This window comes from Oncorhynchus masou, chromosome 23 (assembly GCF_036934945.1).
Source record: "Oncorhynchus masou masou isolate Uvic2021 chromosome 23, UVic_Omas_1.1, whole genome shotgun sequence".
NCBI lineage: Eukaryota > Metazoa > Chordata > Actinopteri > Salmoniformes > Salmonidae > Oncorhynchus > Oncorhynchus masou.
In genome coordinates, this window is record NC_088234.1 from 17,540,177 (window position 1) to 17,561,285 (window position 21,109).

The following is a 21,109-nucleotide window of genomic DNA, read 5'->3' on the forward strand; positions in this document are numbered from 1 at the left end:
CAGTGACCAGGGCTTGGAGCTTGGAGTCTCTTTGAGAAAATAATCGAAACGCGTCTGAACTGAATCCAGAATCTCTGACTAACCCTTAACCCGTCTTCTTAATAGATAGTCTGCGTACACTGCGTTTGGAACTGTACCTATAGGTGATACAACCTGTGAATATCTGATACCTCAAGATCTCAAATAACTTTCACGGTCTAGCACATGACAACAAACTATATTAAAAAAAGAGGGAGATGGGAGATCATGTAAAAATCTTCAAGGAACATAAAGTGCTTTAGATCAAAGTAAATGGGAGAGTCTTGAGTGCGGGAGAGGGTCTAGGAAGGAATAGCCAAATATAATTGTTCATAAAAAGGAAAGGGGAAATAGAAGCCATTGAATGTACCAATCTGAGAAAACATATACATAAAAAAAGCTTATTATAACTTGGGAGAAGAAACCAGTTTAAAAGAGCATCCTACAGAGCATCCTACAGAGCATCCTACAGAGCATCCTACAGAGCATCCTACAGTATCAGTCGACCCATCAGAACATCACACACAGACTTCCATGAGATAAGGAGAAGGATTGATATGGACCGGTTAGAAATTCTGTCTGTGTGTGTGTGTGTGTGTGTGTGTGTTAGCGAAGGCCTCCCCACCACTCGTGCCATACAACCAGCTTCCAGGCCCTTCACTTAAAATACTTTCCCAACACAACTCCCCCTCCAACGTTCAAAGCTGGCCAAATCTCAGAGATAGGTGCTACTGACACCAGCCTTGTGGCAGTGTGTGTGTGTGTGTGTGTGTGTGTGTGTGTGTGTGTGTGTGTGTGTGTGTGTGTGTGTGTGCACCAAACCTACGTGAACAACATTCAAACACAAGATTTGGGATAAAGAGTGTTTGGCCAGACCAAGCACAGGGGGCGGTGGTGGGATATGTACGGGACAGATGGGTCGCTTTTTATGTACACTAAAACAAATTCACCCCCCATCCCGCCCCCCAACGATGATGAGCCCTTTTTGTTTGCAAACATTCAGAGATGATCTAAACCGGGGGTTGTTGTGGCAACCTGCGGGTGGGTGGCTTTAAACCAGAGAGTAGTCTCTGTAGCCAATGGTAAAGCATACGGAGTGATACTGTCACCGGTGAATTACACATCACGAGTTAATCTCATGGGAGTGGATAAAAGGTCAGGGGGTTAGAGGTCAGAGGTCAAGCTCCTCAAGTTGACCTGGATTTACTCCAGTTGATTGGACGACACGACGACGTAGTGCAGAGCAGGGGCCAGGATAACGGCGCTATTGCTAACCCGTTACTTTGGCAAGGCCATACTGTAACCCCCAGTGCCTTTTCTCAACTGCTTTTTCATTCTTCATAGCATGGATTTGACCTAGGACTAGCTTTAGTTCACATATTTCTTGTCCACATTTTTTTTTAAATACACACACAACCAACCAAATACAGAATTTACAGGAATCAGTGTTGGACACTATACAGTGCAAATTAACATTAGAAACTGCTAACGCGTATGATTATTTTACTTGGAACGCTCTGGCAGAAAACTGCCACATGATGGGAAAGCTGGTAATTTTGCTGAAAGGTACAGTATGTAATATGTTAAAGGTGTAACTGGTTGCACTCCTTTGTATTGTAATGTAATCTACAGACGACATCACGCTGACTCAGTCAGGGCCTTTTCTACAATGTCAGGCTTTTAAAAAACATTGAAAGAAAGAAAGAAAGAAAGAAAGAAAGAAAGAAAGAAAGAAAGAAAGAAAGAAAGAAAGAAAGAAAGAAAGAAAGAAAGAAAGAAAGTAAGAAAGTAAGTAGGAAAGAAAGAAAGAAAGAAAGAAAGAAAGAAAGAAAGAAAGAAAGAAAGAAAGAAAGAAAGAAAGAAAGAAAGAAAGAAAGAAAGAAAGAAAGAAAGAAAGAAAGAAAGAAAGAAAGAAAGAAAGAAAGAAAGAAAGAAAGAAAGAAAGAAAGAAAGAAAGAAAGAAAGAAAGAAAGAAAGAAAGAAAGAAAGAAAGAAAGAAAGAAAGAAAGAAAGAAAGAAAGAAAGAAAGAAAGAAAGAAAGAAAGAAAGAAAGAAAGAAAGAAAGAAAGAAAGAAAGATCACACAAACGTACTGACTGGACAAAGTGAACAAAGGAGGAGAAGCGTTAAGAAAAAAGGTCTGTTCTCTGTATGAATCACACACACATTTCATTTCTCCCAAATAATTCACAAGCAACGTTTGTGTGTGTGACAGGCTTCATCATCACCCACACCATGAGGTCCTGTTCCGTAACCCCCCCCACCGTGGCAGGCAGTAGCTGAACAACGATGTTGATGAGCCAACCAATGATGGTCAGCAATGTTGGTGGGTGGATAGGTGGGAGACCAGAGGGGGGGGGGTTCATCCCAACCCCTTAATGGCCGCTTTTTAGGAAACTCTCTTCTTCCCACTTAGATCTCCATCCTTGGAGATCCTGTCCAGCCGCATGTATGGCTCAAACGCCGAGGACCCACACCCGTACCCAGACGCCAGTTCATGATGAGCGCCCCCTAGCAGCGGCATTGAGAAGCACAGTGAGTGCGGCGGCGGCATGCCCAGACGTGGCGAAGGTGAAGTCCCTCCCAGGGAGGGCAGTGACAGCCCGAAAGTTCCACCCATGCCAAGAATGCCATTTCCTGGTGGCGTGCTCCTACTCACGCCTGGCGAGGAGGAGCCCCCTCCGGAGCTGACCAATAGGGAGCCATTTCCTTGGTGGTGGCCCAATGGGGGATTGGGGGGCGGGGCGGAGAGGAGGCGGCCCTGTTCGAGGAGACGCAAAATGTTACATGTGGCCATTGACTCTGAGGTGGAGGAGGAGTGCTTGTCACAGTCCTTGGTCGTGTCCTTCTTCTGCTTGGTGCGGCGGTTCTGGAACCACACTTTAACCTATAAAGACAGAAGAAGTGAGACAGACTAAAGAGTTAAAACATGGCTTTATTCCTTGAACGGTTCACTAAATCAGCAGACAATAGGATAAATAATAACTCTTATGTCTAGTTCAAACCACACAAACACAGATTCTGTCTCAACAATCATCTTAGCCATCATTGGATTTTTTTATTTTATTTAACCAGTTAAGAACAAAATCTTATTTTCAATGACGGCCTAGGAACAGTGGATTAACTGCCTGTTCAGGGGCAGAACGACAGATTTGTACCTTGTCAGCTCGGGGGTTTGAACTTGCAGCCTTCTGGTTACTAGTCCAACGCTCTAACCACTAGGCTACCCTGCCGCCCGGGTTAATTCTGTTTCATTAAACTTTTATTGAAAATGATACCTTTCTTCAATTCAGCAAGTCATTGTCAAGACTGCACCTCCAATTTGAGAGTTACGATACATAACTATATTCTTTCAGTGGAGTATATGATATTAAAGTAAAGTATATGATATTATATGATATTTCCACAAGTTGGTGACACGTGATACCTAGCTAAGTGCCTGGCCAGCCATGCACGCACAGACACAAGCAGTACACATACAGAGACAACCCCCAGTACACCTCATTGGATCAACACTGTTGTATTTCCCACTGGGTTCAACCATGATTGGTTGGTTTTTACCCTCATCTCTCTCCACTCAAATCAAATCAAGGTTTAGCAGATGTTAAAGCAAAATGCTTGTGTTTCCAGCTCCAGCAGTGCAGTAAATGTCTAAAAGTGCAATACTAATACACAAATCATTCCTGGAGAAAAAATACAAAAAAAAAATATCAGAATGAGTAATGTCAGAGTACAGAATATAAATATGTGGTGCGCACAGACAGTATGGACAATATATAAGTAGGAAAAAAGCATGTACAGCAGTAGTTATATAGGATGAGCTATGTGGAGAATACAGTATGTACAGCAGTAGTTATATAGGATGAGCTATGTGGAGAATACAGTATGTACGGCAGTAGTTATATAGGATGAGCAATGTGGAGAATACAGTATGTGCAGCAGTAGTTATGTTGGATGGGCTATGTGGAGAATACAGTAGGTACGGCTGTAGTTCTAAAGCATAAGCTATGTGGAGAATACAGTAGGTATGGTTGTAGTTCTAAAGCATAAGCTATGTGGAGAATGCAGTATGTACTGCAGTAGTTATATAGGATGGGCTATGTGGAGAATACAGTAGGTATGGTTGTAGTTCTAAAGCATAAGCTATGTGGAGAATGCAGTATGTACTGCAGTAGTTATATAGGATGGGCTATGTGGAGAATGCAGTATGTACTGCAGTAGTTATATAGGATGAGCTATGTGTAGAATACAGTATGTACAGCAGTAGTTATATAGGATGAGCTATGTGGAGAATACAGTATGTACAGCAGTAGTTATATAGGATGAGCTATGTGGAGAATACAGTATGTACAGCAGTAGTTATATAGGATGAGCTATGTGGAGAATACAGTATGTACAGCAGTAGTTATATAGGATGAGCTATGTGGAGAATACAGTATGTACGGCAGTAGTTATATAGGATGAGCAATGTGGAGAATACAGTATGTGCAGCAGTAGTTATGTTGGATGGGCTATGTGGAGAATACAGTAGGTACGGCTGTAGTTCTAAAGCATAAGCTATGTGGAGAATACAGTAGGTATGGTTGTAGTTCTAAAGCATAAGCTATGTGGAGAATGCAGTATGTACTGCAGTAGTTATATAGGATGGGCTATGTGGAGAATACAGTAGGTATGGTTGTAGTTCTAAAGCATAAGCTATGTGGAGAATGCAGTATGTACTGCAGTAGTTATATAGGATGGGCTATGTGGAGAATGCAGTATGTACTGCAGTAGTTATATAGGATGAGCTATGTGGAGAATACAGTATGTACAGCAGTAGTTATATAGGATGAGCTATGTGGAGAATACAGTATGTACAGCAGTAGTTATATAGGATGGGCTATGTGGAGAATACAGTAGGTATGGTTGTAGTTCTAAAGCATAAGCTATGTGGAGAATACAGTATGTACAGCAGTAGTTATATAGGATGAGCGATGTGGAGAATACAGTATGTACTGCAGTAGTTATATAGGATGAGCTATGTGGAGAATGCAGTATGTACTGCAGTAGTTATATAGGATGAGCTATGTGGAGAATGCAGTATGTACTGCAGTAGTTATATAGGATGAGCTATGTGGAGAATACAGTATGTACAGCAGTAGTTATATAGGATGAGCTATGTGGAGAATGCAGTATGTACTGCAGTAGTTATATAGGATGAGCTATGTGGAGAATACAGTATGTACAGCAGTAGTTATATAGGATGAGCTATGTGGAGAATGCAGTATGTACTGCAGTAGTTATATAGGATGAGCTATGTGGAGAATACAGTATGTACAGCAGTAGTTATATAGGATGAGCTATGTGGAGAATACAGTATGTACTGCAGTAGTTATAAAGCATAAGCTACAGTGGGGAGAACAAGTATTTGGATACACTGCCGATTTTGCAGGTTTTCCTACTTACAAAGCAAGTAAAGGTCTGTAATTTTTATCATAGGTACACTTCAACTGTGAGAGACGGAATCTAAAACAAAAATCCAGATGATCACTTTGTATGATTTTTAAGTAATTAATTTGCATTTTATTGCATGACATAAGTATTTGATCACCTACCAACCAGTAAGAATTCCAGCTCTCACAGACGTGTTAGTTTTTCTTTAAGAATCCCTCCTGTTCTCCACTCATTACCTGTATTAACTGCACCTGTTTGAACTCGTTACCTGTATAAAAGACACCTGTCCACACACTCAATCAAACAGACTCCAACCTCTCCACAATGGCCAAGACCAGAGAGCTGTGTAAGTACATCAGGGAAAAATTGTAGACTTGCACAGGGCTGGGATGGGCTACAGGACAATAGGCAAGCAGCTTTGTGAGAAGGCAACAACTGTTGGCGCAATTATTAGAAAATGAAAGAAGTTCAAGATGACGGTCAATCACCCTCGATCTGGGGCTCCATGCAAGATCCCCACCTCGTGGGGCATCAACGATCATGAGGAAGGTGAGGGATCAGCCCAGAACTACACGGCAGGACCTGGTCAATGACCTGAAGAGAGCTGGGACCACAGTCTCAAAGAAAACCATTAGTAACACACTACGCCGTCATGGATTAAAATCCTGTAGCGCACGCAAGGTCCCCCTGCTCAAGCCAGCGCATGTCCAGGCCTGTCTGAAGTTTGCCAATGACCATCTGGATGATCCAGAGGAGGAATGGGAGGTCATGTGATCTGATGAGACAAAAATAGAGCTTTTTGGTCTAAACTCCACTCGCCGTGTTTGGTGGAAGAAGAAGGATGAGTACAACCCCAAGAACACCATCCCAACCGTGAAGCATGGAGGTGGAAACATCATTCTTTGAGGATGCTTTTCTGCAAAGGGGACAGGATGACTGCACTGTATTGAGGGGAGGATGGATGGGGCCACGTATCGCGAGATCTTGGCCAACAACCTCCTTCCCTCAGTAAGAGCATTGAAGATGGGTCGTGACTGGGTCTTCCAGCATGACAACGACCCAAAACCCACAGCCAGGGCAGCCAGGGCTCCGTAAGAAGCATCTCAAGGACCTGGAGTGGCCTAGCCAGTCTCCAGACCTGAACCCAATAGAAAATCTTTGGAGGGAGCTGAAAGTCCGTATTATCCAGCGACAGCCCCGAAACCTAAAGGATCTGGAGAAGGTCTGTATGGAGGAGTGGGCCAAAATCCCTGCTGCAGTGTGTGCAAACCTGTTCAAGAACTACAGGAAACGTATGATCTCTGTAATTGCCAACAAAGGTTTCTGTACCAAATATTAAGTTCTGCTTTTCTGATGTATCAAATACTTATGTCAATTAATTACTTAAAAATCATACAATGTGATTTTCTAGATTTTTGTTTTAGATTCCGTCTCTCACAGTTGAAGTGTACCTAAGATAACAATTACAGACTTCTACATGCTTTGTAAGTAGGAAAACCTGCAAAATCGTCAGTGTATCAAATACTTGTTCTCCCCACTGTATGTGGAGAATACAGTATGTACGTCAGTAGTTATATAGGATGGGCTATGTGGAGAATACAGTATGTACGGAAGTAGTTATATAGGATGGGCTATGGAGAATACAGTATGTACGGCAGTAGTTATATAGGATGGGCTATGTGGAGAATACAGTATGTACGGCAGTAGTTATATAGGATGGGCTATGTACGGCAGTAGTTATATTGGATGGGCTATGTGGAGAATACAGTATGTAAATGTAAAGTGAATAATAAATTAACTTCTCAGAGATCAAATTATATTTGATTGCCCCGATAGGTTGATGCAGACAAGGGGGAGGGTATAGAATGAAATGGGAGTGGAATGGGGACCTCGTCAGTCAGTGGGTGTGAGAGTGGAATCGATTCTGGTGCCACCAATGACAACAGAGACTAAAGTATCTAATACGCTGGCCCAAGTAAGTAAAAGCTATAACCACAGGGATAGGTTTCAATGGTATCTAGGATGCTGGTGTTGCCTAAACCGGTTTCAACTGAGAGACAAAGAAAGGGCAAAGCAAAGTTCTCATCTCTCACTGCACTATTATGCACTGTATTGCACAGTACTGTACTGTTCTACAGTGTACTGCACTGCACTGTATGGCAATGCACTGTTCTGCTGTCACTGTACTTTACTGTACTGCACTGGACTTTACTGCTGGACTTTACTGCTGTACCACAGTGTACTGCACTTCACTGCACTGTTCTGCACTGTACTGTAGTGTACTACACTGCACTGCACTGCACTGCACTGTACAGCGCTGTAGTGTACTGCACTGTACTGCACTGCACTGTTCTGCACTGTAGTGTAGTGTTATGCACTGTACTGAACTGCACTGTACTGTACTGTAGTGTACTGCACTGCACTGTACTGTTCTGCACTGTAGTGTACTGTACTTCACTGTACTGTACTATAGTGTACTGTACTGCACTGTTCTGCATTGTACTATACTGCACTGTTCTGCACTGTACTGTACTGCATTGTACTGTACTGTACTGCACTGCACTGTAGTGTACTGCACTGTACTATACTGCAGTGTACTGCACTGCACTGTGCTGCACTGTATTGTACTGTAGTGTACGGCACCGTACTGGACTGTAGTGTACTGCACTGTACTGCACTGTACTGGACTGTAGGCCTACACAGTGAGCTTCTCTACATAGCACACAGCAGCACACAACAGCACACAGTGTGAAAAGCTCACTGAACTCTGACTGTGCTTGTTTCTGGATGTTTAATTGATGCACAGGTGCTTTAATGTATAGCGTGTGGTTTGAGGGGGGGCTACGCGCACACACAGGGTAATGGGGGTCAGGGGAGATCAGATCCGTTTGCTCACACACACACAGGGTAATGGGGGTCAGGGGAGATCAGATCCGTTTGCTCACACAGGGTAATGGGGGTCAGGGGAGATCAGATCCGTTTGCTCACACACACACACAGGGTAATGGGGGTCAGGGGAGATCAGATCCGTTTGCTCACACACACACAGGGTAATGGGGGTCAGGGGAGATCAGATCCGTTTGCTCACACAGGGTAATGGGGGTCAGGGGAGATCAGATCCGTTTGCTCACACACACACACAGGTAATGGGGGTCAGGGGAGATCAGATCCGTTTGCTCACACACACACACAGGGTAATGGGGGTCAGGGGAGATCAGATCCGTTTTCTCACACACACACAGGGTAATGGGGGTCAGGGGAGATCAGATCCGTTTGCTAACACACACACACAGGGTAATGGGGGTCAGGGGAGATCAGATCCGTTTGCTCACACACACAGGGTAATGGGGGTCAGGGGAGATCAGATGCATTGCACACACAGAGAAATCATACTCATGAAAAACGTATACAATCTTCACTGACTTACTGCTCTTTTCCTCACCACTCGGGTGTGAGTGTGTGCATTCATACGTTTGTGTGTGTGTCATGGCATTCGATCCGTTCAAGGCGATCACCACACATTGATGTGAGCTGACTGGAAGAATGCGATCGCTGCATTTTCATATTGAGAATAAACCCTCTGTCAGATTCTCCTCATTCTCCTTCTATACATTCACCATGAGACAAACACATCTCTTGGCACAGATCATGTAGTGTAGTGTTCACACTAACACGCAGCCTACACGTCCACACTCACATGCTCATAATGTACCTTTACATGTATAGGACCGTCACAGACCACATAGTGTACACATACAGTACGCTACCATCTTCAACTAATTAAGCTAAAGAGGGGATTGGTGGATTGGTAGAGTTATATAGGATGAGTAGTTATATAGGATGAGCAATGTGGAGAATACAGTATGTGCAGCAGTAGTTATGTTGGATGGGCTATGTGGAGAATACAGTAGGTACGGCTGTAGTTCTAAAGCATAAGCTATGTGGAGAATACAGTAGGTATGGTTGTAGTTCTAAAGCATAAGCTATGTGGAGAATGCAGTATGTACTGCAGTAGTTATATAGGATGGGCTATGTGGAGAATACAGTAGGTATGGTTGTAGTTCTAAAGCATAAGCTATGTGGAGAATGCAGTATGTACTGCAGTAGTTATATAGGATGGGCTATGTGGAGAATGCAGTATGTACTGCAGTAGTTATATAGGATGAGCTATGTGGAGAATACAGTATGTACAGCAGTAGTTATATAGGATGAGCTATGTGGAGAATACAGTATGTACAGCAGTAGTTATATAGGATGGGCTATGTGGAGAATACAGTAGGTATGGTTGTAGTTCTAAAGCATAAGCTATGTGGAGAATACAGTATGTACAGCAGTAGTTATATAGGATGAGCGATGTGGAGAATACAGTATGTACTGCAGTAGTTATATAGGATGAGCTATGTGGAGAATGCAGTATGTACTGCAGTAGTTATATAGGATGAGCTATGTGGAGAATACAGTATGTACAGCAGTAGTTATATAGGATGAGCTATGTGGAGAATGCAGTATGTACTGCAGTAGTTATATAGGATGAGCTATGTGGAGAATACAGTATGTACTGCAGTAGTTATATAGGATGAGCTATGTGGAGAATGCAGTATGTACTGCAGTAGTTATATAGGATGAGCTATGTGGAGAATACAGTATGTACAGCAGTAGTTATATAGGATGAGCTATGTGGAGAATGCAGTATGTACTGCAGTAGTTATATAGGATGAGCTATGTGGAGAATACAGTATGTACAGCAGTAGTTATATAGGATGAGCTATGTGGAGAATACAGTATGTACTGCAGTAGTTATAAAGCATAAGCTACAGTGGGGAGAACAAGTATTTGGATACACTGCCGATTTTGCAGGTTTTCCTACTTACAAAGCAAGTAAAGGTCTGTAATTTTTATCATAGGTACACTTCAACTGTGAGAGACGGAATCTAAAACAAAAATCCAGATGATCACTTTGTATGATTTTTAAGTAATTAATTTGCATTTTATTGCATGACATAAGTATTTGATCACCTACCAACCAGTAAGAATTCCAGCTCTCACAGACGTGTTAGTTTTTCTTTAAGAATCCCTCCTGTTCTCCACTCATTACCTGTATTAACTGCACCTGTTTGAACTCGTTACCTGTATAAAAGACACCTGTCCACACACTCAATCAAACAGACTCCAACCTCTCCACAATGGCCAAGACCAGAGAGCTGTGTAAGTACATCAGGGAAAAATTGTAGACTTGCACAGGGCTGGGATGGGCTACAGGACAATAGGCAAGCAGCTTTGTGAGAAGGCAACAACTGTTGGCGCAATTATTAGAAAATGAAAGAAGTTCAAGATGACGGTCAATCACCCTCGATCTGGGGCTCCATGCAAGATCCCCACCTCGTGGGGCATCAACGATCATGAGGAAGGTGAGGGATCAGCCCAGAACTACACGGCAGGACCTGGTCAATGACCTGAAGAGAGCTGGGACCACAGTCTCAAAGAAAACCATTAGTAACACACTACGCCGTCATGGATTAAAATCCTGTAGCGCACGCAAGGTCCCCCTGCTCAAGCCAGCGCATGTCCAGGCCTGTCTGAAGTTTGCCAATGACCATCTGGATGATCCAGAGGAGGAATGGGAGGTCATGTGATCTGATGAGACAAAAATAGAGCTTTTTGGTCTAAACTCCACTCGCCGTGTTTGGTGGAAGAAGAAGGATGAGTACAACCCCAAGAACACCATCCCAACCGTGAAGCATGGAGGTGGAAACATCATTCTTTGAGGATGCTTTTCTGCAAAGGGGACAGGATGAGATGACTGCACTGTATTGAGGGGAGGATGGATGGGGCCACGTATCGCGAGATCTTGGCCAACAACCTCCTTCCCTCAGTAAGAGCATTGAAGATGGGTCGTGACTGGGTCTTCCAGCATGACAACGACCCAAAACCCACAGCCAGGGCAGCCAGGGCTCCGTAAGAAGCATCTCAAGGACCTGGAGTGGCCTAGCCAGTCTCCAGACCTGAACCCAATAGAAAATCTTTGGAGGGAGCTGAAAGTCCGTATTATCCAGCGACAGCCCCGAAACCTAAAGGATCTGGAGAAGGTCTGTATGGAGGAGTGGGCCAAAATCCCTGCTGCAGTGTGTGCAAACCTGTTCAAGAACTACAGGAAACGTATGATCTCTGTAATTGCCAACAAAGGTTTCTGTACCAAATATTAAGTTCTGCTTTTCTGATGTATCAAATACTTATGTCAATTAATTACTTAAAAATCATACAATGTGATTTTCTAGATTTTTGTTTTAGATTCCGTCTCTCACAGTTGAAGTGTACCTAAGATAACAATTACAGACTTCTACATGCTTTGTAAGTAGGAAAACCTGCAAAATCGTCAGTGTATCAAATACTTGTTCTCCCCACTGTATGTGGAGAATACAGTATGTACGTCAGTAGTTATATAGGATGGGCTATGTGGAGAATACAGTATGTACGGAAGTAGTTATATAGGATGGGCTATGGAGAATACAGTATGTACGGCAGTAGTTATATAGGATGGGCTATGTGGAGAATACAGTATGTACGGCAGTAGTTATATAGGATGGGCTATGTACGGCAGTAGTTATATTGGATGGGCTATGTGGAGAATACAGTATGTAAATGTAAAGTGAATAATAAATTAACTTCTCAGAGATCAAATTATATTTGATTGCCCCGATAGGTTGATGCAGACAAGGGGGAGGGTATAGAATGAAATGGGAGTGGAATGGGGACCTCGTCAGTCAGTGGGTGTGAGAGTGGAATCGATTCTGGTGCCACCAATGACAACAGAGACTAAAGTATCTAATACGCTGGCCCAAGTAAGTAAAAGCTATAACCACAGGGATAGGTTTCAATGGTATCTAGGATGCTGGTGTTGCCTAAACCGGTTTCAACTGAGAGACAAAGAAAGGGCAAAGCAAAGTTCTCATCTCTCACTGCACTATTATGCACTGTATTGCACAGTACTGTACTGTTCTACAGTGTACTGCACTGCACTGTATGGCAATGCACTGTTCTGCTGTCACTGTACTTTACTGTACTGCACTGGACTTTACTGCTGGACTTTACTGCTGTACCACAGTGTACTGCACTTCACTGCACTGTTCTGCACTGTACTGTAGTGTACTACACTGCACTGCACTGCACTGCACTGTACAGCGCTGTAGTGTACTGCACTGTACTGCACTGCACTGTTCTGCACTGTAGTGTAGTGTTATGCACTGTACTGAACTGCACTGTACTGTACTGTAGTGTACTGCACTGCACTGTACTGTTCTGCACTGTAGTGTACTGTACTTCACTGTACTGTACTATAGTGTACTGTACTGCACTGTTCTGCATTGTACTATACTGCACTGTTCTGCACTGTACTGTACTGCATTGTACTGTACTGTACTGCACTGCACTGTAGTGTACTGCACTGTACTATACTGCAGTGTACTGCACTGCACTGTGCTGCACTGTATTGTACTGTAGTGTACGGCACCGTACTGGACTGTAGTGTACTGCACTGTACTGCACTGTACTGGACTGTAGGCCTACACAGTGAGCTTCTCTACATAGCACACAGCAGCACACAACAGCACACAGTGTGAAAAGCTCACTGAACTCTGACTGTGCTTGTTTCTGGATGTTTAATTGATGCACAGGTGCTTTAATGTATAGTGTGTGGTTTGAGGGGGGGCTACGCGCACACACAGGGTAATGGGGGTCAGGGGAGATCAGATCCGTTTGCTCACACACACACAGGGTAATGGGGGTCAGGGAGATCAGATCCGTTTGCTCACACAGGGTAATGGGGGTCAGGGGAGATCAGATCCGTTTGCTCACACACACACACAGGGTAATGGGGGTCAGGGGAGATCAGATCCGTTTGCTCACACACACACAGGGTAATGGGGGTCAGGGGAGATCAGATCCGTTTGCTCACACAGGGTAATGGGGGTCAGGGGAGATCAGATCCGTTTGCTCACACACACACACACCCAGGGTAATGGGGGTCAGGGGAGATCAGATCCGTTTGCTCACACACACACAGGGTAATGGGGGTCAGGGGAGATCAGATCCGTTTTCTCACACACACACAGGGTAATGGGGGTCAGGGGAGATCAGATCCGTTTGCTAACACACACACACAGGGTAATGGGGGTCAGGGGAGATCAGATCCGTTTGCTCACACACACAGGGTAATGGGGGTCAGGGGAGATCAGATGCATTGCACACACAGAGAAATCATACTCATGAAAAACGTATACAATCTTCACTGACTTACTGCTCTTTTCCTCACCACTCGGGTGTGAGTGTGTGCATTCATACGTTTGTGTGTGTGTCATGGCATTCGATCCGTTCAAGGCGATCACCACACATTGATGTGAGCTGACTGGAAGAATGCGATCGCTGCATTTTCATATTGAGAATAAACCCTCTGTCAGATTCTCCTCATTCTCCTTCTATACATTCACCATGAGACAAACACATCTCTTGGCACAGATCATGTAGTGTAGTGTTCACACTAACACGCAGCCTACACGTCCACACTCACATGCTCATAATGTACCTTTACATGTATAGGACCGTCACAGACGCTACCATCTTCAACTAATTAAGCTAAAGAGGGGATTGGTGGATTGGTAGAGTGAAGCAGAGTGAGCTCCAGTTACATTGACAACGCTGGGCCAACTGTCCACCGGCCAAACCCAGACAACGCTGGGCCAACTGTCCACCGGCCAAACCCAGACAACGCTGGGCCAACTGTCCACCGGCCAAACCCAGAAGGCACTGGGCCAACTGTCCACCGGCCAAACGACACTGGCCAAACCCAGACAACGCTGGGCCAACTGTCCACCGTCCAAACCCAGTGGGCCAACTGTCCACCGGCCAAACCCAGTGGGCCAACTGTCCACCGGCCAAACCCAGTGGGCCAACTGTCCACCGGCCAAACCCAGTGGGCCAACTGTCCACCGGCCAAACCCAGACGAAGCTGGGCCAACTGTCCACCACCCTATGGTTGTGATACAGCCTGGATTTGAACCAGGGTGTCTGTAGTGCCTTAGACCACTGCACCACACAGGAGTCCAGGGTAGGGCTGGGCAGGGTACTCTTGACCCAGGCCCATGCACTATAGAGTGAATATTGTGCCATTTGAAACACATCCTACGATGAGTAGGACCTACCTAACCTATATGACTAGCAGCAGTGTGGCAAGGACAGGGCACACGCAATGCTGCCGTGAGCTGCTGCATTCACATCACACACAGCAGTCATAGAGAGCTCATATGTCTGTAAAGCACGCGACCGCCGCTCAACCACAGAACAGAAAACAATGCTTTTCAATCTAGAACATTTGGAATTGGAATTTGGTTTCCATTCTAAATGGACTGAAATGGAAAGGGAATTGTCCCCAACCCTGGATAGAACTGTTGGTTAGTTGAGTCACTTTCACGGCACCATGGTCTCAGCAGACCATTAGTATGTGTATAATGAGATTGGGGAGGAATCCTCCCCAGCTGAGAAGGATACTGACGCCACATCTTAGACTTAGAGTAGTAAAGACCTGGGCCCCTATCCACAGTCTCAGTCTTGTCTTAATCCTCTTGATGTATACAGTATATACTATAGGAGCCTTAAGGTAAAAATACCACTTCCCAAATCAGGGTTTTTCAAGCAAAGCCTCTGACTGATTCCTGTGTGTTCCTAATTCCTCCCAATTGGGTGAAAACCCGCACACCTTCAGGCAATCACCTCTCTGCGCTTCCTCGATGGGGCACGGCTTAGCCAGGGGCTGAGGTGAGAGGGAGCTGGAGGAGGTGGGCCGTTCAGTTCACAGTCGTCCGCTTGAGGAAAACCCCTAAGGTTTACAGGGGACTTTACTATGGGGGAAATTATGAAAAGAGAAAGAGAGCAAATCTCTACCCTCTCCATACATCTACACTATTGGAAATAAATCCGTCCTAATGGGATCCAGGGTTCAGAGATGGGGCAGAGATTACTGAGAGAGAGGGGGGAGAGAACGAGAGAGAGCTGGGCAGGCATGACCAGGATTTGCCCTCAAGCCATCACCCTCCCCACCGCTTCTACTAGGGCATGGCCGGGTCAGAGCAGGGCTGGGCAGGGCATGGACGGGTCAGAGCAGGGCTGGGCAGGGCATGGCCGGGTCAGAGCAGAGCTGGGCAGGGCATGGCCGGGTCAGAGCAGGGCTGGGCAGGGCATGGCCGGGTCAGAGCAGGGCTGGGCAGGGCATGGCCGGATCAGAGCAGGGCTGGGCAGGGCATGGCCACGTCAGAGCAGGGCTGGGCAGGGCATGGCAGGGCTGGGCAGGGCATGGCAGGGCTGGGCAAGACTGGACAAAGCAGAGTATTGCTATGTTGTTATTTTATTAGGGTCCCCATTAGCTGTTGCAAAAGCAGCCTACATATCAATGCATACACACAAACTATCTAGGTTAAATAGGGGAGAGGCGTTGTGCCTCGAGGTGTTGCTTTATCTGTTTTTATAAACCAGGTTTGCTGTTTATTTGAGCAATATGAGATGGAAGAAAGTTCCATGCAATAAGGGCTCTATATAATACTGTATGTTTTCTTGAATTTGTTCTGGATTTGGGGACTATGAAAAGACCCCTGGTGGCATGTCTGGTGGGATAAGTGTGTGTCAGAGCTGTGTGTAACAATTTGGGATTTTCAACACATTAATGTTTCTTATAAAAAGAAGAAGTGATGCAGTCAGTCTCTCAACTCATAGCCAAGATAGACTGGCATGTTTAGTACTAATATTAGCCCTCGGATTACAATTAAGAGCAAAATGTCCCGCTCTGTTCCGGGCCAGCTACAGGTTAACTAGGTCTTTCCTTGCAGCACTGGACCACACGACTGGACAATAATCAAGATTAAACAAAACAGAACTTGCTTTTTGGAGTGTGGTGTCAAAAAAGCAGAGCATCACTATTACTGCTAGACCTCTCCCCATCTTTGCAACCATTGAATCTATATGTTTTGACCATGACAGTTTAAAATCTAATGTAATGCCAAGTAATTTAATCTCCTCAACTTGTTCAACAGCCACACCATTCATTGCCAGATTCAGCTGAGGTCTAGCACTTAGGAATGATTTACACCAAATACAATGCTTTTAGTTTTTGAGATGTTCAGGACCAGTTTATTACTTGCCACCCATTCCAAAAGAGACTGCAACTCTTTGTTAAGGGTTTCAGTGACTTCATTAGCTGTGGTTGCTGATGCGTATATGGTTGAATCGTCAGCATACATGGACACACATGCTTTGTTTAATGCCAGTGACAGGTCATTGGTAAAAATAGAAAAGAGTAGAGGGCCTAGAGAGCTGCCCTGTGGTACACCACACTTTACATGTTTGACATTAGAGACACTTCCATTAAAGAAAACCCTTTGAGTTCTATTAGATAGATAGCTCCGAATCCACGATATGGCAGAGGTTGAAAAGCCATAGCACTTAAGTTTTTTCAACAACAGGTTATGGTCACTAATATCAAAGGCTGCACTGAAGGTTAACAGTACAGCTCCCACAATCTTCTTATTATCAATTTCTTTCAACCAATCATCACATGTGTACATGTTGAGTGCCCTTCTCTATAAGCAAAAAATAGCATTGTAATTGGTCAAACACCATTATTTCCAACAGTTTGCTAAGAGTTGGCAGCAAGCTTATTTATGTCTCTTGTTAGAACCAGTAAAGGCCGCTTTACCACTCTTGGGTAGGGGAATTACTTTGGCTTCCCTCCATGCCTGAGGACAAAGACTTTCCTCTAGGCTCAGATTAAAAATATGACAGATAGGAGTGGCTAGGAGTCAGCTATCACCCTCATTAGCTTTCCATCGAAGTTGTCAATGCCAGGAGGTTTGTCATTATTGATAGTTAACAATAATTTTCCACCTCTCCCATATAAGTTTACAAAATTAAAAATTGCCCTGCTTTTCTTTCATTATTAGTTTTTTTATACATTAACATAATTGCTCCCTGTTTGTCGTGGGCATTTCCTGCCTAAGTTTACCCTCTTTGCCAATGAAATAATCATTAAAATAATTGGCAACATCAAACGGTTTTGTGATGAATAAGATGGAGATGAATTTGTCATTCTGACCATAATTTAATTTAAAGTACTCCAAACTTGTTTTCCATCAGTCCTTGTGTCATTGATCTTGGCTTCATAATAAAGTTTCTTCTTCTTTTTGTTGAGTTTAGTCACATTATTTCTCAATTTGCAGTAAGTCAGCAAGTCAGATGTGCAGCCAGACTTATTAGCCACTCCTTTTGCCCCATCTCTTTCAACCATACAGTTGTTCAATTCCTCGTCAATCCATGGAGCCTTACCAGTTCTAACAGTCCATTTCTTAACAGCTGCATGTTTATCAGTAATTGGAAGAAGCAATTTCATAAATTCATCAAGTGCAGCGTCTGGATGCTCCTTACTAATCACATCAGACCAACAAATATTTTTCACATCATCCACATAAGAGTCACAGCAAAGTCTTTTGTATGATCTCTTATACACTATTTTAGGCCCAGCTGTTGTAACTTTGGCTTTCCTGGATATAGCCACTATATTGTGATCACTGCATCCAATGGATACGAATACAGATTTAGAACAAAGTTCTACAATATTAGTAAAAATGTGATCGATACATGTGGATGATCTTGTTCCTGTAGTGTTTATAAACACCCTGGTAGGTTGATTAATAACCTGAACCAGATTACAGGCACTGGTTACAGTAAGAAGCTTCCCCTTGAGCGGACAGCTTGATGAAAACCAGTCAATATTCTGGTCCCCAAGAAAGTAAACCTCTCTGTTTACATCACATACACTTTCAAGCATTTCACACATATTATTTAGATACTGGCTGTTAGCACATTATGGCCTATAGCAACACCCCAAAAGAATAGGCTTTAGATGTGCCAAGAGGGCGGGGCAGGGCTAGGCAGAGCAGGGCTGGGCAGGGCAGAACAGAACAGATGTAGGATAGCAGAGCAAATCAAATCAAATTTATTTGTCACATACACATCGTTAGCAGATGTTAATGCGAGTGTAGTGAAATGCTTGTGCTTCTAGTTCCGACAATAGTTACACTGTTTGTATTCGGTCATGTTTCCGGTCACCTTGCCCTGGTTAAAAGCAGTGGTTCATTCTTTCAGTTTCACGCGAATGCTGCCATCAATCCACGGTTTCTGGTTTGGGAATGTTTTAATCGTTGCTATGGGTACGACATCGACAATTCTCTTTCTAATGAACTCGCTCACCGAATCAGCGTATTCGTCAATGTTGTTGTTGGACGCAATGCGGAACATATCCCAATCCACGTGATCGAAGCAGTCTTGAAGCGTGGAATCAGATTGGTCGGACCAGCGTTGAACAGACCTGAGCGCGGGAGCTTCTTGTTTTAGTTTCTGTCTGTAGGCTGGGAGCAACAAAATGGAGTCGTGGTCAGCTTTTCCGAAAGGAGGGCGGGGGAGGGCCTTATATGTGTCGCGGAAGTTAGAATAACAATGATCTAGAGTTTTACCAGCCCTGGTTGCGCAATCGATGTTCTGATATAATTTAGGGAGTCTTGTTTTCAGATTAGCCTCAATGAATGCAGCCTCAGGATATGTGGTTTCCAGTTTGCATAGAGTCAAATAAAGTTTGTTCAGGGCCATCGATGTGTCTGCTTGGGGGGGAATATATACGGCTGTAATTATAATCGAAGAGAATTCCCTTGGTAGATAATGTGAGGAATTCTAAGTCAGGTGAACAGAAGGACTTGAGTTCCTGCATGTTGTTATGATCACACCACGTCTCATTAATCATAAGGCATACCCCCCCCCCCCCCCGCCCCTCTTCTTACCAGATGGTTGTTTCTGTCGGCGCGATGCGTGAAGAAAAAAGCTGGCTGCACCGACTCCGATAGCGTGTTTCGAGTGAGCCATGTTTCCATGAAGCAAAGAACGTTAAGTCTCTGATGTCTCTCTGGAATGCTACCCTTGCTCGGATTTCATCAACCTTGTTGTCAAGAGACTGGACATTGGCGAGTAGTATGCTAGGGAGCGGTGCGCGATGTGCCCGTCTCCGGAGCCTGACTAGAAGACTGCTTCGTTTGCCTCTTTTACGACGTCGCTGTTTTGGGCGCCAGCTGAGATCCGTCTCCGTTGTCCTGGGTGGAAGGCAGAACACTGGATCCACTTCGGGAAAGTCATATTCCTGGTCGTAATGATGGTGAGTTGACGTTGTTCTTATATTCAGTAGTTCCTCCTGACTGTATGTAATGAAACCTAAGATTACCTGGGGTACCAATGTAAGAAATAACACGTAAAAAAACTAAATACTGCATAGTTTCCTGGGAACACGAAGCGAGGCAGTCATCTCTGTCGGCGCCAGAAGTATCGAGGATAGACCAAGAGTGCAACATGCAGGATAGCTGGACTGCTACAGGGTAGGCCTGTGTCCACTACTACACAAGCTGAAGACAGGACAGGTCTGGGCCGGGTTGGATTAGGTGTTAAGACAACTGTTTGGGCTAACCCAGGGCATTGGTCATCTGGGGCTCTGTATACAGTGCCTTAGGAAAGTATTCAGACCTCTTGACTTTTTCCCCAAAAAAATTTACGTTACATACTTTTGTTTTTTCATCAATCTACACACAATACCCCATAATGACAATGCAAAAACAGGTTTTTAGAAATGTTTGCTAATTGATTCAAAATAAATAACCAAAATATTACATTTACATAAGTATTCAGACCCTTTACTCAGTACTTTGTTGTAAGCTGTAGTTGTACTAGTGAGAGCTAGTTAATCTCTCTAAGAGAGGCTATGTGGGAGAAAAACCTAGCTCCATTACGCAGGGCACCTGCTGACAATCTTTCTAACACTTTCTGTGACCCTGTGAAAGGCTCAGCGGTCCCCTCCGCGAATTCCCCGTGACTCCTCCCATGACCCCACTGATCCTACAGGTGATGAACATCAGATTGCCTCACCTCGTATGAAGAGAACAATTCATTACTTTTCTATAGGGAAACTGTATGGTAACAATGACTTAGTTTTCTATAGGGAAACTGTATGGTAACAATGACTTAGTTTTCTATAGGGAAACTGTATGGAAACAATTACTTAGTTTTCTATAGGGAAACTGTATGGTAACAATTACTTAGTTTTCTATAGGGAAACTGTATGGTAACAATTACTTAGTTTTCCATAGGGAAACTGTATGGTAACATTGTACATGGATGAATATGACAACTTTTCTATATTGCGAGTGTATGTACAGAGCTCCACACTGTCCTTTTCCTCCACAGCCTTTCTCTCTCTCTCTCCAATAGCCACATGCTGTAACACCAGGCCCCTCTGACTGTCCCATCCGAATCCCTACCTCCTAGCTCTTAGCTTCTACCACTCCCTGCCTCCTAGACCTCTTACATCCTGCCTTTCTCCTATATCTGTTCTGATACCTCTTGCCCTCGTGCCCAAGCTCATCCCTCCTTCCCTCTCTCCTGCCTGCCATCCCTCCCTTGCATTACTGAAACACATGTCCAAGCAGGTTCAGCCAAGGGTCAACCCAGTCTTAGCGAATCGTTGATAGATGTGGCTCCCTAATCCTTCTTAGTGCAAAAGCACTTGGGACTATTATTAGGCCCTC

The 21,109-nt window shown here is 44.2% G+C and overlaps 1 protein-coding gene across 1 annotated transcript in view; it reads right to left on the reverse strand.

Annotated features, from left to right (window-relative positions):
• Positions 1-2,406: 2,406 nt before the first annotated feature.
• LOC135509928 (ventral anterior homeobox 2-like) overlaps positions 2,407-21,109 on the reverse strand; it is a 44,494-nt gene continuing 25,791 nt past the window's right edge. Inside the window, exon 3 of the mRNA XM_064930749.1 lies at positions 2,407-2,904. Coding sequence (XP_064786821.1) covers positions 2,407-2,904 — 498 coding nt within the window. The remainder of the gene's footprint in view (positions 2,905-21,109) is intronic.